The sequence below is a fragment of the Dromiciops gliroides genome, chromosome X, assembly GCF_019393635.1.
Source record: "Dromiciops gliroides isolate mDroGli1 chromosome X, mDroGli1.pri, whole genome shotgun sequence".
Classification (NCBI taxonomy): Eukaryota; Metazoa; Chordata; class Mammalia; order Microbiotheria; family Microbiotheriidae; genus Dromiciops; species Dromiciops gliroides.
In genome coordinates, this window is record NC_057867.1 from 23081088 (window position 1) to 23097442 (window position 16355).

The window sequence follows — 16355 nt, forward strand, 5'->3', positions numbered from 1 at the left end:
ATCCGTCTTTTACAATTTAACACCTCATAAATACCTTGTGATTGTATTCTTAGCCTTCCATGACTACATTAACTGTGTGTGGGGGAGGGGATGGAATAGGATGCAGAAAAATCAGGTTATAGAAGGGGAAAAAGCACTAGCTCAAAAGTGGCTTCTGAGGTCTAGCATCCTCTATCTGACCTTGCCCTCCCTGGTCCTCAGTTTCCTCCTCTGTAAAATGAGGGCGTTGCTCCAGATGGCCTCTGAGGTCTCCGTCAGCTCTCTTGCTAGGATCCCTGGACAGATCCCTTCCCCTTCCTGGGTCTCAGTTTCCTCCTCTGTATAACGAGGCCGTTGGACTAGCCGGCCAACTCCAACCGCCTAAGTCTGAACACAGGCTGCGGGCTGCTGAGCGGGCAGAGCTACCACAACTCTCGGGCTGGGACAGCGGCTGCCCCGCCTTCCTTGCCCTCGCTAAGCTTTATGGGAAGCATAGTCAAGCGCTCCTCCGGTCTCGAGCCCAAGCACGGGGGTGCAGACTACAGCTCCCAGGAGGCTGTGCGGCAGGGCGGGACCGCTGGCTCCGGTGGGCGGGAGCTGGCAGTGACTCTGTCGACGTGGGAGAGCAGGGCGGGGTGCGAGCAGGTGTGGGGATCTTGAGCCCGAGGGAGCGGGAGCCCGAGGGATCCGGGAGCCGGAGCCGGAGTCGGGCTGAGGGCTGCCGGGCGGGCCGCAAGGGAGGGGAGGGGGAGGGCTGTGGGCCGGGCTTAGGGCACCCAGCTCTGTCGAGGAGGGGGTGGCCGGGGGGAGCCGGCCCGGACCGTCCGAGATGTGGCTCAAACCGGAGGAGGTGCTGCTCAAGAACGCGCTCAAGCTGTGGCTCCTCGAACGGGCCAACGACTACTTCGTGCTGCAGCGGCGCCGGGGCCACGGGGAGGAAGGCGGCGGCAGCGGGGGGCTCACAGGTGAGCTGCTCCGGCCCCCACCCCCACCCCATGGCCGGCCGTCGGATTGCGCCGGGGAGGCAGCTACCTGCTCGCCCGCCCGCGCGCCGCTCGCCCGCCTGCTCGCTCGCTCCCCCCCCCCCCCGCACGCACGCACGCACACCCTCGCCACCCCCCTCCCCTGCCCTCTCTTCCCAGCTTTTCTCCGAGAGCCAGTGCCTCCTTTTCTGGGGTGGAGGGAGAGGGGGCGTGGGCGAAGCCATAGGGCTTTTTCCCTGGGGATGCCAACCTCCTTCCCTTCTTGTCTGGAGAGTTATTTTGAGGGGGGAGGGGAGGGCTCCAAACCTGAGGTGGAATTCTTAGGTAAACCCACCCTGGCCACCTTCTCCTTATCTGTGAAGATAGGGGACTAGCCTAGATGAGCTCTGAGGTGCCTTCGGCCTCAAAAACTCCCATAAAGATGCATGTAAGTCATCAGTGAGGTTGTCGGGTTAGGTAGCCTCTGAGGCAGGAATCTATGTGTGACCTTGGGCAAGTCATTTGCCCTCCGAGGGCTTCAATTTCCTCTTTAAAATGGAGTTGTCAGTTAGCTGGCCTCAGAAGTCACTTCCAGTTCTTGATCAAGGATTCCACCTGTGACCTTGGGCAAGTCACTTCCCCATTCTGAACCTCAGTTTCCTCCTCTGTAAAATGAGGGGTTTTCGACTAGATGGCCTCGGATTCCCCTTCCTGCTCTCAAGCTGGGATTCGATGTATGACTTTGGGCAAGTCCCTTCCCTTTCTTGGGCCTCTTTTCTTCTCTACAAAATGAGGGGGCTGGCCTCTGAGGTCCATTCCAGTTCTAGATCCTTTGTGCAACTGGGTGATATAACTTCCACTGGCCATAATTTCCTCATTCATTAAAAAGGGACATCGGGGCAGCTAAATGGTGCAGTGGATAAAGCACCGGCCCTGGATTCAGGAGGACCTGAGTTCAAATCCAACCTCAGACACTTGACACTTACTAGCTGTGTGACCCTGGGCGAGTCACTTAACCCTCATTGCCCTGCAAAGAAAGAAAGAAAGAAAGAAAGAAAGAAAGAAAGAAAGAGACATTGGATTACATGTCTTCTCAGATCCCTTTGAGTTTTACAAGGATCCTATGATCCCTGGAAGCTTTCCTTTGAGTCCTTTAATATTTCACGAGTGCTGCACTCAAGCTTTTGCTACTGACCAGCCCAGTCTTTCCTTTGTACCACTTCTCCCAAGGCATTCTGGGTTATATGCTTCATTTCAGTCGCAGCCATCATGCCAACTGGGTGACATTGATGCCATGTAACATCACTGGAACAATACTGGTAATAATACTGCATTGGGAAGCAGTTTGATATCATTGAGAGCATCACAAGATTTCCCAAATGCCATCTGCCCCACTTACCTTGTCCACTTCACTTCTGGAGCTACCTCCAGAAAAGCCCCATTCTGATCTATGGAGGTCACTCTGAGTTCTCAAAGGCTCTGCCAGTGACCACAGCACTGGTGGGTTCTACCAAGCTGGAAAGTCTCCCAAAACAGACTCAGTAGTACTGAGCTGCATCTGCTATCAGAGGACCAACCCTGCACCAACAAGTTGGGTAGTCACTAATGAATTCTTTTGGCTCTGGCAACCTATGTGATGGTTTTCTTCCTGAAAAAAATCAATGTAACTCGTCTTTTTGTAAATCAAATCACTTTAAATATAGTCCCTTCATAGATTAGTTTGGAGTTTCATTTTACATAACTTAAAAATAGTGTGCATGTTCACTAAAATTATGCAAATATCTACACTTTGCAGTGCATAATAAATGGAAACCACCATACTATGCAGGATGCTAAGTACTTTTGTTTAGGGGAATTAAAAGGAGACCATCGAATCATAAAACCTTCGTTTAGATTGTATTGGAAATGCATGCTTGTGATTCCTAAAAATGGTTTTATTCTTTTATAGTGCCCGTAGATGAATAAGATGACAGATTAGCACTGGAAGGGACCTTGGACATCATGTAATCTAAACCTCTCATTTTACAGTTGAAACCCAGAGGTTAAGTGGCTTGCCCAGAGTTGGCCAGCTGGGAGTAACAGAGCCAGGAGAGCATAAATACATTAAAAAGAATTCACTGTTTACAAAAGGATGCTTGATCTTCTCCAAAATTCAGCTGATATTTATTAAATGTTTTCTGTGTGTGAGGTTCTGGCCCAAGAGGTGTGTGAAAACAAGGGGATGATGGGCGACAGCATTGGATGATGGGAAAAGGCCAGAATTTGGAATCAGAGCCATTGGGTTCAGATACTGCCTCCGTACCTTATTACTCATGCGCGACCTTGATCAAGTTCAGCTCTTTCTCCCTGGGCCTCAGTTTCCTCCTCTGTAAAATGAGGAGGGGTGGGCTAGGTGGCCTCTAAGGTCCCAGCTCTAGATCTAGGAGTCTATGTGTGTGACCTTGGACAAGTCACTTCTTCCCCTTTTGGGGCCTCAGTTTCTGTACATTTTTCTCAGATCAATGCTTTTCTTGTCTTACTTGAGAGATTTGGAAAACAATAAACCCCTCTGTAACATGAGGGCGTCAAGCTATGTAGTCTCTGAGGTCCCTTCCAGATTGGACCCCCTAATTTTCAGAAGTGGAAATGGGGGCCCAGGGAGGTGAAATTGATTTGGGCAAAGGCACACGTAAGTATTAAGGTACAGCAGCAAAACTTGAATCCAGGTCCTCTGACTCCAAATACTCCACCTCCCCAGGCCTCAGTTTCCTCTGTGGTCTCTGAGATTCCATCCAGCTCTAGATTTTTGAGCATATAAACTCGTAAGATCTTTTAGGGCCCCAAATCCCAGCATCCTCCTATAAATCCAGCGTAGCACCTCCAAGACATCAGAAGCTTTTCTCTCAGTCTTTTTTTTTTTTTTTAGGCAATGGGGGTTAAGTGACTTGCCCATGGTCACACAGCTAGTAAGTGTCAAGTGTCTGAGGCTGGATTTGAACTCAGGTCCTCCTGAATCCAGGGCCGGTGCTTTAACCACTGCGCCATCTAGCTGCCCCCTTCTCTCAGTCTTTTAATAAGGTTAAAAACCATATGGTCCCTGCTGTCAGCCCAGCAGCTTCATATATCTCACTGTCTTTTATTGTTTTCCAAATCTCTCAAGTAAGACAAGAAAAGCATTGATCTGAGAAAAATGTATCAAGATTTCCGCTGTCCGAGTCAGATTGATAATGCTTGATGTGAGTAGGCCATCATGGAAGGGGCAACCTTTATTCTTGTGTCATCCATAGTGGTTCACATTAGTGGTTGAGGTAGTCAGTCAACGAGCATTTATTAAGCACCTGTGTCCTGGGCATTGTGCTGGAGAGATCTCTGGGAGCTCACAGTCTAATGGGGGTGACTACACGCAAACAACCGTGTGCAAACAAGCAATAGGCAGGAGAAATTGGAGATGATCCTTGGAGGGAAGGCACCAGAAGTAAGAGGGATCAAAAGAGCCACACAGTCATGTCGGCTGTTTCTGAACAGGTTGGAAACAGAAAGGGATAACAGAATGGATAGCCAGGGGCCCAGCTCTGAAAGGTCTTCTCATCTTTGGAGAGTTGGATGCCAGCTGGTGGGTTTTTGTTTGTTTGGTTGGTTTTTGGCCTGGAGCAACTCATTAAACTTCACTGAGGTAAAAGGGGCTGCCATCTGCATGGATGGATAGACCCAGCCAGAAAGAGGATTCTTCTCCTTAAAGTACCTGATTAAGAATATCAGACCAACAAATAATACCAGAGACCCAGTGGAGTCCGATGGTTACAATCTGAGAAGAGTTTAGAAGTTACAATTTTTAACTAGAAAATAAAATACTTTTATGATTAAAAGAAAAGAAGTTACAATTTTGAGATCCTTCCCTAGTGTGGGACTTTTCCCAGGATGATTTTTGTAAATGGTCCAGCATTCTTAGGATATTGTGGAAATCATTTGAAATGTTACTGATTTATTGTGGACCCTTATTTTGCTTTGTACTGATGCTCAGAATGCTTTGAATGTTGAGGAATGTGTCCTAGAAGATTTTGCCATTGTTTTTGTTTATGTGTTCAAAGTTGTATTGTTATCTCTTGTTTTTACGGTACAGTCCCTCTGTACGGGCTCCCCTCCCACCTCTCCCTTTCTTGTTTTGTTTTTGCTTTTGTTTTTTTGCTGGGCAATGAGGGTTAAGTGACTTGACCAGAGTCACACAGCTGGTAAGTGTCAAGTGTCTGAGGCCAGATTTGAACTCAGGTCCTCCTGAATCCAGAGCTGGTGCTTTATCCACTGTGCCACTTAGCTGCCCCCCACCTCTCTCTTTCTTATAAAGGATGATTAAACAAGGGCAGCCTACACAGATCCAGGGATTAGAGTCTGTGTTCTACATCCACGGTCTCTTTCCCTGCCCCTCTCTCTGACCTCATGGAGGGAAACCTGATGAATCACCTCTTCCCTTCTCCTGGATGGAGATGGCAGCTAGGTGGTGCTACAGGGGATAAAGGGCTGGGCCTAGAGTCAGGAAGACTCATCTTCCTGAGTTCAAATTTGGCCTTAGACACTCACTGTGTGACCCTGGACAAGTCACTTCACCTTATTTGTCTCAGTTCTTCATCAGTAAAATAAGCTGGAGAAGGAAATGGCAAACCACTCTAGTATCTTTGCCAAGAAAACCCCAAATGAGATCACGGAGAGTTGAACATGACTGAAAACAACTGAACATCTTGGAGTCTGGCTGTATTTTGGTATTATTTTAATTTACCTTGCCGTTGTGCATTTTGTTTGTGGGATCATGGGATTTTTAGATTGAGAGCTAGAAGGGCCCTTGGATGCCATCTAGTCCAACCCCCATCATTGTACAGAGGAGGAAACTGAGACTCAGAGAGAAGTGATTTATCCAAGGTCACACATAGGATCCTACTTCTAGAGCTGGACAGGCCCACAGAGGCCAGCTACCCTAAGCCCTTCTCTTTATAGAGGAAACTGAGACCCAGGCAGGGAGAAAGTGTCATACAGTTGTAAAGAACTGGAGTCAGAGGATCTGGATCCAAAGCCTATCTCTGACACGTTTATTGTCCGTGTGACCTTGGGTAAGTCACTTCTCCCTGGACCTCAGTTTCTTTCTCTGGAAAATGAGGGGGTGGAGTGAGGATGAACTAGGAAGAGTCAGGAGGCCCTTCCAGATCCTGTATCCAGGATCCTCTGAGTGACTCGGACCAGATCATAGAGTAGAGATTTCAATTTAGGTCCTCGAACTAACTCCCAATCCAGCTCACTGTTTTCCTTATTGTTTTTAGGTTAAAGATTTTTGAAATGTTAGAAGTGCTTTTCCTTGATTTGGTGAAGTAATTAGTACTTAGAAATTTTGCAGTTATTTGCTTTTAGCCTTTGCTCCTTTTGGCTGATCAGGATAATTTTTCTCTCTCACCTAAATATAGCACCTTCATAGATTGATTGGTTTAGAGTTTAATTTGACATAATTTAAAGATATTATGCATGTTCCCTCAAATTATGTAAATGTCTACAATTTGCAATGCACGGCAGATGGAAGCTACCACACATGGGGACTGTTTGCTCCAAAAACTTTTGTTCATGGGAATTAAAGGAAAACCTGCCAGTCATGACAACTTAGTTTGGGTGGTTTATCGAGCACATATCTTTTTGGCTTCTCAGAGTGGTTTTATTCTTTTGAAATGTCCACTGCTAAATAATATCAGAGCTTCTCATTAGTAGTTTGGGTCGGGTAAGGCAGAACTGAAAAAAAAAATGAAGTTTAATGGAAGTCAACTTGGAGTCAGAAGGTGGGAATTTGAATCAAGGTTCTGCCATTTACTATAATGGAGAATCCCTTGCCCTTTTTGGGCCTCAGTGTCCTTATTTGTATATCCAGGAGTTAATTCTTATCTGGTAAGGATATATTGAGTAATTGAGGGCTGGCCTTACAGACCAGAAGTCTTAGGTTCAAGGTTTGTTTTTTTTCTTTTTGACCTGCAGTCCCCTCAATTTCTAAGTATATCTTTCCAACACAGTAAGTGTATTTAGTATTAGTCTAGCAAACTCCAGTGGAGGGGATTCTCTTTACCCATCTTAACCTGCTTAATCTGGGGCACTGAGAGTTAATAACTTTGCCCAGGGTCAGACAGCCAAAGAGGGTCAGAGGTACTGACCCAAATTTTCTGGGTTTTCTCTGAGGCCTGCTTTCTATGCATTACACCCAGCTGCCTCTTGACTGACAGCAATAGAAATAGATGCACCTGTCTCTGGTTCCTTTCCTTCTCTTCTCCCTTTTTTCCCTCTTCTTTCTCCCTCTTCCGCTCCCTCTTTTCTTTTAAGATTTTTACATTTCTCTCCAGAAAGTCAGGGTTTTCGTCTTCCTTGATTGATTCTATCCCAATCATCTCAGCAGCTGTTCCAAACCCTTTTCCCTCTAGCTCCCAATACAATTCCGCCCCCACCCTCTCAGCCCCCTAGCAGATGTCTTCACCTCCTACTTTAATGAGGAAATCCAAGCCATCCATAGGGTATTGCTTCTTCACACCTCAGAAATTGCACTACTTGATCACCTGACCTTCCCCCATCCTTCCCACCCCTATTTCAGTCTTGGAGGAGGAGAAGGAAGAAGAGAAAACAGGCCCTTTCTTAACCCAGGTCCACCTCTCTGGGCCTTTGAAGGCACCCCCTGCTATCTCCTTCCAAAGTCTGCCCTATAGGGCAGACTCTCTCTCCCCTTAATACCTACCTGTCTTTTGACATGCTCAGGCCCACCCCCTCCCTAATAAACCTTCACTTGACCCTGCCATCCTTGCTGTCCTTTATCTCCTCACTAAACTAAAAAGTACAGTCTCTGCTCGACTACTCATTTCTGAATGCTAACCTCTCACACTAACCTCCTTCCAAACTCAAGTGAGGAAAAATCAGAAGTGCTCAGTCTGATGGCCTTTCCTCAGGCCTTTCTTTCTCTTTCTCTTCACAGGCTCCTCACCCCTGCTTGTCTTGTTAGCCACCTCTTACCTGCTTGTGGGTCAGGAATAGGGGAGACCCTCAAACAAGCCCTGTGTCAGTTGGTTCTGGATGGCCTTAGGTTGGAGAAGTGTGGCCTCTCCCCATGCCTCCCAGATTCACAGTTCTTTTTCCAGCTTCAAACTCTCGGCCTTCCTACCTCCTCTCGAAATAAAGCTGCCAAGAATGAGAGCTCTTCCTATTGCAATCATCCCTTTTCTTAAAATCTGTAGAGACACACATCTGTCATGGCCGATATTTATTCTTATATTGTGTTCCCTCCAACAAACCAAACTATTAAAATGCTTCTACAAATGAGCAAGTATTTCCTTTCCTATATAAAAGTCCCTGTTATCTTCCTCACTTCTAAGGCAGTTATTTGAGGGTGAGGCCACTGAAGGGCTGGACCTACATAAAGTCCAAAGATTGCTCTCTCTCCCTCCCTCCCCCCCCCCCATGAAAACAACAACAAAAAACCACAGAGAGGCGTGTAATGGAAGCATACATTTTTCTTTCCTATTTATAAATCAGTAGTGGTGCTTCCTGGTTTTGTGTGTGTGTGTGTGTGTGTATGTGTGTGTGTGTATGTATATAGATATAGATATATAGGTTAAGAATGGATTCTTTCCATTTTTCTCCCATCCTGATTGAGCATTTATTGCAAGAGCCAACACCACACGTTGGGTAGTAGAATCCAGAAGCATTGTGCCAAAGAATTTATTACATGTTCTACTACTTGTACTTACCTTACTATTTATATGATCTTAGGAATCTAGATGTGTTAGAATAAGAAAACATGATAGTTGCATCTATATAAAGATAGGATGGGGTGCTAGCTGTTGCAGTGGATAGAGCACCAGCCCTGGATTCAGGAGGACCTGAGTTCAAATCCTGCCTCAGACAGTTGACACTAGCTGTGTGACCCTGGGCAAGTCACTTAACCCCAATTGCCTCAACCCCCCCCCCCCAAAGAAAGAAAGAAAGAAAGGAGGTAGAGTGAAGGTGAGGGAATGTATAATGAGGCTGGAAAGGGAGGTTGAAGCCAGGTCATGAAGGACTTAAAGTAACAAAAGAGTTTGTATTGCATCCAAGAGGAAAGAAGAAGCCCCTAGGATGAGTGACATGATCAGAACTGTTCTTTAAGAATATCACTTTGAGAGCATTGTGGAAGATGAATGGGATAGCTGAGAGATCAACTAGGTGGCTATTGCAATAGTCTAGGTGGTATCCATCAAACTGACGGGGGAAGAACTGAGAAGCGTCATAGCCCATGTGTTGATATGAGACCCTTTTCTATACAGAAATAAGGCCCAAAAGCTCCACCCTATGCCTGCTGTTTCCTTTGTGTGTGTCCTAACCGTTGGTGGTTACACCAGTGGTATCAAATAACAGGCCCAAAGCCAGAGATGTTGTAGGCCTGGCGGAGCATGCTTGAATGAGAAGCGTCCAGGCTCCAATGAGTTGTCTTGTTCCTTTGTGTGTTGTGACATCAAGAGTCAGCCAACTCAGCTAGATGGCGTAGTGGTAAAGCACCGGCCCTGGATTCAGGAGTACCTGAGTTCAAATCTGGCCTCAGACACTTGACACTTACTAGCTGTGTGACCCTGGGCAAGTCACTTAACCCTCATTGCCCTGCAAAAAACAAAACAAAAAACAAAAAAAAAGTTTACAAGAGTCAGCCAACTGCATCTCCAGGTTCTATTCCAATAAATTTGACTTCAGATGTAAGTTATACATTTTTATATGAAAGTTTTGTAAGTTTTCTATTTTGTCCAAGGGCTCTATTTTATCTTTCAGGTATGACTTCTGATTCAACATGAAACCATTCATTTAGAAAGCATTTACTACTAAGTGATGGGGAAAAAACAATTACATTACTTTCTCCTACCTCATCCCCAGCCCTGATTCAGTGTCATTTTTTTTTTTTTGCTTTACCTCTCAGAGGCCTAAGAATTGATTTTTTTTCTCTCACATTTTCTCAAGATGATAGTTTCATAATGATATGTTATTTCAAAGTGGAAAGAAATCCTCATGCTTTCTTACATGTCCTAATCTTCAGAAATATAGTGATGCCCATAAAAACACGATTTATTTGGTTAAGAATTCCTTTGTTCAGGGGCAGCTAGGTGGCACAGTGGATAGATCACCGGCCTTGGATTCAGGAGGACCTGAGTTCAAATCCGGACTCAGACACTTAACACTTACTAGCTGTGTGACCCTAGGCAAGTCACTTAACCCCAATTGCCTCACACACACAAAAAGGATTCCTTTGTTCTTACATATTTTCTTTTCAAGGCAGTCAGGGTTAAATGACTTGCCCAGGGTCACACAGCTAGGAAATGTCTGAGGTCGGATTTGAACTCAGATCCTCCTCTAACTCCAGGGCCAGTGTTCTATCTACTGTGCCACCTAGCTGCCCCTGTTCTTATAGATTTTCCTTGTGAAAACCTAATCTATCATTTCTGACATCTATTAGTTCTCTAGAAAAATACTAAATTCCATAGTGGACCATACTTTTGGTTAGGTAGGTAAATTAGTGCCTGCAAGGACCTCATTTTCAGATAAATATCCTTCTAAAAGAATGCAAGGAGAAGAAAAACAAATCAAAAGCATAACCACTTTTTGTTAGATCTACCCAAAGTTATCACTGTGAAGCTGATAGCTTTCAAAATGCTAACTCTGACTTTTGTAAAACAAATTCACTGCCCAGTTTGTGCTGGTAACAAAGGCTTTCGTTGTTCAATCATTTCACTTGTGTCCGACTCTTGGTGACCCTATTTGGGGTTTTCTTGGCAGAGCTACTGGACTGGTTTGCTATTTCCTTCTCCAGCTCATTTTACTGAGGAGAAAACTAAGGCAAACAGGGTTAAGTGACTTGCCCAGGGTCACACAACTTGTTTGAACTCAGGAAAGATGAGCCTTCCCTGACTCCAGACCCAGCACTCTATCCACTGCAGTGCCACCTAGCTGCCCCTGGTAACAAGGTAACAAGGTAACAAGGGCAGCTTGGCATAATGGATAGATGCATCCTGAAGGTCAGGAAGACATAGGTTCTGATTCTTCCTCTGACATCTGTCCCTGTGTGACAGTGAACAAGGCACTTAAACTCTAAATGCCCTGGGCAATGCTAAGACTGTAAATTCTTAAACTTCTGCATAGTGGAGGACATTTCCACAGTAGGAGATCCTCATAAGCTGGAATCATAAGACTAGACTGATAAAACAGCAATAAATATAATTAAAATACAGTTGATCATAATTATTTATGTACAGGCCCAATTTAATGTGCTAGCTTCCCTAATTTTAATTTTTCTTTAATAACTTCATAGGAAGTCACATTAAAGAAGACTGTTGGGATTTTTTTTTTTCTGTTACTTTCCTTGTTCCACTAAAGTTCTACTATCCAAGATCCAGGACTGGAAGGGACCCCAGAGGACCTTTAATCCAACATCTTGGGGGCAGCTAGGTGGTACAGTGGATAAAGCACCGGTCCTGGATTCAGGAGGACCTGAGTTCAAATCTGACTTCAAGACACTTGACACGTACTAGCTGTGTGACCCTGGGCAAGTCACTTAACCCCAATTGCCCCACCAAAAAAAAAATCCCAACGCCTTCTTTTTATAGAGGAAGAAACTGAGGCCCAGGGAAGGGAAGACACTTGTCCAAGGGGACAAAGTAAGTGGAAGAACCAGGATTTGAACTTGGGTCCTTGGATTTCAAATCAGTCTTTTCACTGCCTCATTAATAGAAATTGCCACAGGTTCTTGAAGTCTGTGATAGTGGAATGTGACCTTTGCCAGGTCCTACCATGCTGGGAAGACTTCAGCTCCTGGTTTAAGCTAAGCTTTGACAGACTGAGCAGGCCAGGGCTGGCCATTGGTTAACAAGCATGTATTAAGCACTTAACATATGCCAGGCATATTAGGTAATAAGGTCATAACAACTTATAAGGAATGGCTACTCAGGTGGCAGTCGGTGGCGGTGGAAGGGTGATGTAAGTATAGAGAAGGGGATGCAGGCAAGAGATGTTATGAAGCTACACAGAGAAGGAAATTAGCATCATAGATTTAGATATGGAAGGTCCCTTCGAGGCTAACTGGTCCAACTCCCCCATTTTACAGTTGAGGAAACTGAGGCTCAGGGAGATTAAGTGACTTGCCTGTCAGTCCACAGATAGTAAGGGGCAGAGACAGGACTTGAATCCGGGTCCTCTGAGTCCAAATCTGGTACCATGATGCTTCCAAATCTCTACCCTTTGAGGAAATTCACTGGATCAACTGGGTGTAATGCTTTCAATTAAATGCTATAATGAGGTAATAAAGAACAAATAAAAAAGAAATCCATTGGCATTGATTCTGGAACCAGAAGACCCAAGTTCAAATCCTGCCACTTACTACCCATGTAGGTAGAGTTACCTCCCCGGGCCACAGGTTCCCTAGGTGCAAAATGACGGCATTGGATTGATGGTTCCCAAGATGCCTTCTAGTTCTCGACCTAGGATTCTTTGTGTGATCTAGGGCCAGTCACTTCCTATGGGGCTCTTTAGTTCCCTCATCTGTAAGATGAAGGGGTTGGACTAGGTTCTGAGGATTCTTCCACTTGACTTCCACTATGACTGCTACTTACTACTGAAAACCACCTGGCCAAATAGGGAAGGATAATGGTAGAATTTAGAGTCTGGAAAAATTCTAGAAACCACCTACCCTACCCTTGCTGTCATCCAGAAGCACTTTGGCACAAGCAGACAGCCTCTGCTCAAATATGTGTGGCAAATGGAGTTCCCCACTTTAGGGCTTACCTTATTCCATTGGTGAGATTTGTAGATGTCCCCACCCTTCTTGCCACACTTACATGTATGTGCGCGCGTGTGCGCGTGCACACACACACACACACACACGGCTCCCACCCTAGTTCAGGCCTTCATCTCTTCTCCCCTGGGCTAGAATTTCTTCTTTCACCCAGCCTTTAATCAGTTTTAGTTACCATTGAGACCTGCATCTTTTATTATAGTGTTATTATTTCTAGTTTTATTGTGCTATGAACCATGTATGTAGTACAGTTATCCCTTCACTGCTAGGGTTAGGGGAGTGGCACTCCTACCCCCACCCCATTATCTGGAAGATCTGCATCAAATGTTTTGGCTCTCCCTTTGTACCAGAGAAGAAGCCTTCATGCTTTGCAGATTTCCTTCTCTTTTTTCTTGATATTATACAATATTATACATCTATTTTATGCATTCTCGAGTTTCTAAATCTTTTCTGTGTTGTCTGCTGGCCTTTGTGTGTCATCCACAGTTTCTGCAAAACTCTCCCCAAATTTCCATTTAATTTCTTATGCCACCCTGCGATATATCAAAACTGCGATGGGGAAAGTTGAAGTGTGGAACAGATAACCGAATATACAATTTTTGCTTTCCTAAAGTACAGAATCATCAAATTTCAGTGTTGGAAGGGTGAGGAGCCATGGCCATCTAGGCAGACACATAGTAGAATAAGAATCTCCTCTTCCTTTTTTTTCTTCCCCCTGGTTTTTTTTGGGGGGCGGGGCAGAGCAATGAGGGTTAAATGACTTGCCCAGGGTCACGTAGCTAGTAAGTGTCAAGTGTCTGAGGCCAGATTTGAACTCAGGTCCTCCTGAATCCAGGGCCAGTGCTTTATCCACTGAGCCACCTAGCTGCTCCCCGCTTCCTTTTATGTATTGTCTTTCCCCATTAGAATGTAAGCAGGGGCTGTCGGGTTTTTTCCCTATTTGTATTTGTAACCCCAGCACTTAGCACAGTGCCTGGCACATGGGAAGTCCTTGCTTAAAAAACTCCCATTGACTGACTTCCTCTAAGCATACTATACCAATGGTTACCCAGTTTCTACTTTATGACCTTCAGTGAGGGGGAATTCACTTGCAAGGCAGCCTGTTCTACTTTGTCTTTTTTTTTTTTTTTTTGCAGGGGCAGTGAGGGTTAAGTGACTTGCCCAGGGTCACACAGCTAGTAAGTGTCAAGCGTCTGAGGCTGGATTTGAACTCAGGTCCTCCTGAATCCAGGGCCGGTGCTTTATCCACTGCGTCACCTAGCTGCCCCCCCAGCCTGTTCTACTTTGGATGCTTCTAATTTGTGGCTGCACAGACCATGTCTTACAAGAGGACTGCATTTGGGGCCAGGGGCCTGAGTTTGAAGCCTCCTCTGATGCTTCCCCCAGTGTGACCTGGGGCAAGTCCCTTCACTTAACCCCTCAGGCTTCAGGCCTCAGGCTTCACTTTCGCCCTGGGTGACCTCTAAAGTCCCTTCCAGCTCTAAAACTGATTGTCAGGCTAATCCTTCTTCCACATGACTGCTCTTCCAATATTTGATGAAAGCTGTCATGGCTTCCTGAATCTTCTTTTTTCTAGGCTGAACATTGCCAGCTCCTCTAAGCAGTCCTCACAGGGCTCCCCAGCTTTCTGGTCCCCCTCCTCTAGATATATTCCAGCTGAGATGTGTCACCCAGAGCTGAGCCCCACACTCTACCTGTGGCCTGCCTGGGGTAGAGGACAGAAGCACCTCCTTGTTCTTGGGATACTCTCAAATACCTAAATGGTTTGGGGATCTCAGATCTGATCTGCATGTTCCCTCCAGCAGTATACTGGGAAGGGAAGGGAATAAGCATTTATGTGGTGCCTGTTGTGTACCTGGCACTGTGTTAAGCACTTTACAAACATGACCTCATTTGATTCTCACTACAACCCTGGGAGATAAGTGCTATTATGATCCTCATTTTATAAGTGAAGAAACTGAGGCAGACAATTTGAGTGACTTGCCCAAAGTTCACAATTTAGTAAGTGTCTGAGGCTAGATTTGAACTCAGACCTTCTCAACCTAGCTGTACATCACAACCCAGCCATGCATACTCATCACAGGTGCTTCTTGCCTATGACCTTCCATAAGTTCACCCTAAGGGCCCTTCCACTGTACTAGAGGCATTCCTTCCTTTCTTTTGGTACCAAAAAGATCCCAGTGGGGCTCTCAGACTGTCTGTCATCCCATTGACCAGCCCGTCTTCTTTTTTTTCCACATACATTTGCCCAATGACATCTCTTAATCCTCTTCTTTGAATTTCCTCATTTGTTATATTTTGTAGTCTGCTCATATCCACTATGTGCCCCTTTATTGCCCTCTGTTTGACTCATTCGCAGTTTTTTTTCTTTTTTGAATTCAATTTTATTTTCAGTCCCGGATTCTCTCCTCCCACCCATTGAGAAGGTAAGAAATGTTTAATTCTTCATAGACTTTTGTGTTCCATTTCTTGGAGCCTTACAATGAAAGTGGTAGACTATTGGTATTAAAAAGGTAGACACTTGTTTCTGGGAGATGTTTGAGGTCATTAAAGGAGCTTTGCCTTTTCCTAAAGGCAATGAAACCCACTCCCCTCCCTCTTTTAATTCTGGGTCCAACTTGCTCATTTTGGACTCACTCCCATATAAACAGACAGATGTGGACAGACACATCCAACTGCATCTCATAATCTGGGCAATAGACATTTTATATCCACTTGGTCTTTCCTATGTGGATGGTCAGGCTAAACTCCCTTGACTGATTACAGATCATTTCCAGGAGACTCTACAATGTTCTGGGGATTGATGTGACCACCATGATGCCATCTGCAAACAGTAGCATCTGGACGACCTCACTGACCACAAGGGAAAACGCTTTCAACTTAGACTCTGTGCTAGATCTCTTCTATTACAGTGGTGAACATATTTGGCAAGCACGCATCTGTCTGTTTTACGTATCACCTGTTTGTGATCATAGGGTCATTGAACAAAATTGTCGGTATTATGCCTTTCAAGGAATCTCAAATTATTTTGATGTAGGAATGGGAGATACTTTGGTAGAAATGAGCCTTCAAGGGGAGCTTCTTTCTCTATCAATTGAAATAATCACAAATATAGTAGCACCTTGTGTTCTCTGAATCAGGCATGGGTTAAGCCCAGCTGCCTGTTTTTGTATGGCCCATGAGCTAAGAATAGTTTTTACATTTTAAAGTAAAGTTTTATTGTATTTAAAGTATCAAAACCGTTCTTACCTTGAGAGCCAACTCCTCCTTTCCATCTTTTAGCCAGTTGTTTAATGACAACAGTATCTCCTGTGGAATATTATTTGTGAAAGCCTGCCTGTTTGCCATCCCTCAAGATCCTCTGGATACACATATAGATGATTCTCACATGTGTTTGTCCATTCTCATCGGGGCGGTCATGACCTCCAGTGAATTGGATTTAAGTGAGGCTCACCCAACCTCACACACTCCTCTAGAGCCGTTTGTGTCCAATGGCAAGATACACATCAAGATGAGTGGAGATGGCCCTGGATGTTTAAGGCAATTGGGGTTAAATGACTTGCCCAGGGTCACACAGCTATTAAGTGAGGTAAGATTTTTTTTTTTTGGCAAGGCAATGA

General features: G+C 45.1%; 1 protein-coding gene across 3 annotated transcripts in view; it reads left to right on the forward strand.

Moving 5' to 3' along the window:
* The first annotated feature begins 750 nt into the window (after window positions 1-750).
* Window positions 751-16355, forward strand: part of TBC1D8B (TBC1 domain family member 8B) — a 103045-nt gene continuing 87440 nt past the window's right edge. For all 3 annotated transcript variants that reach the window (XM_043974412.1, XM_043974413.1, XM_043974414.1), the window contains exon 1: window positions 751-944. In XM_043974412.1, coding sequence (XP_043830347.1) covers window positions 809-944 — 136 coding nt within the window. In that variant the 5' untranslated portion in view covers window positions 751-808. The remainder of the gene's footprint in view (window positions 945-16355) is intronic.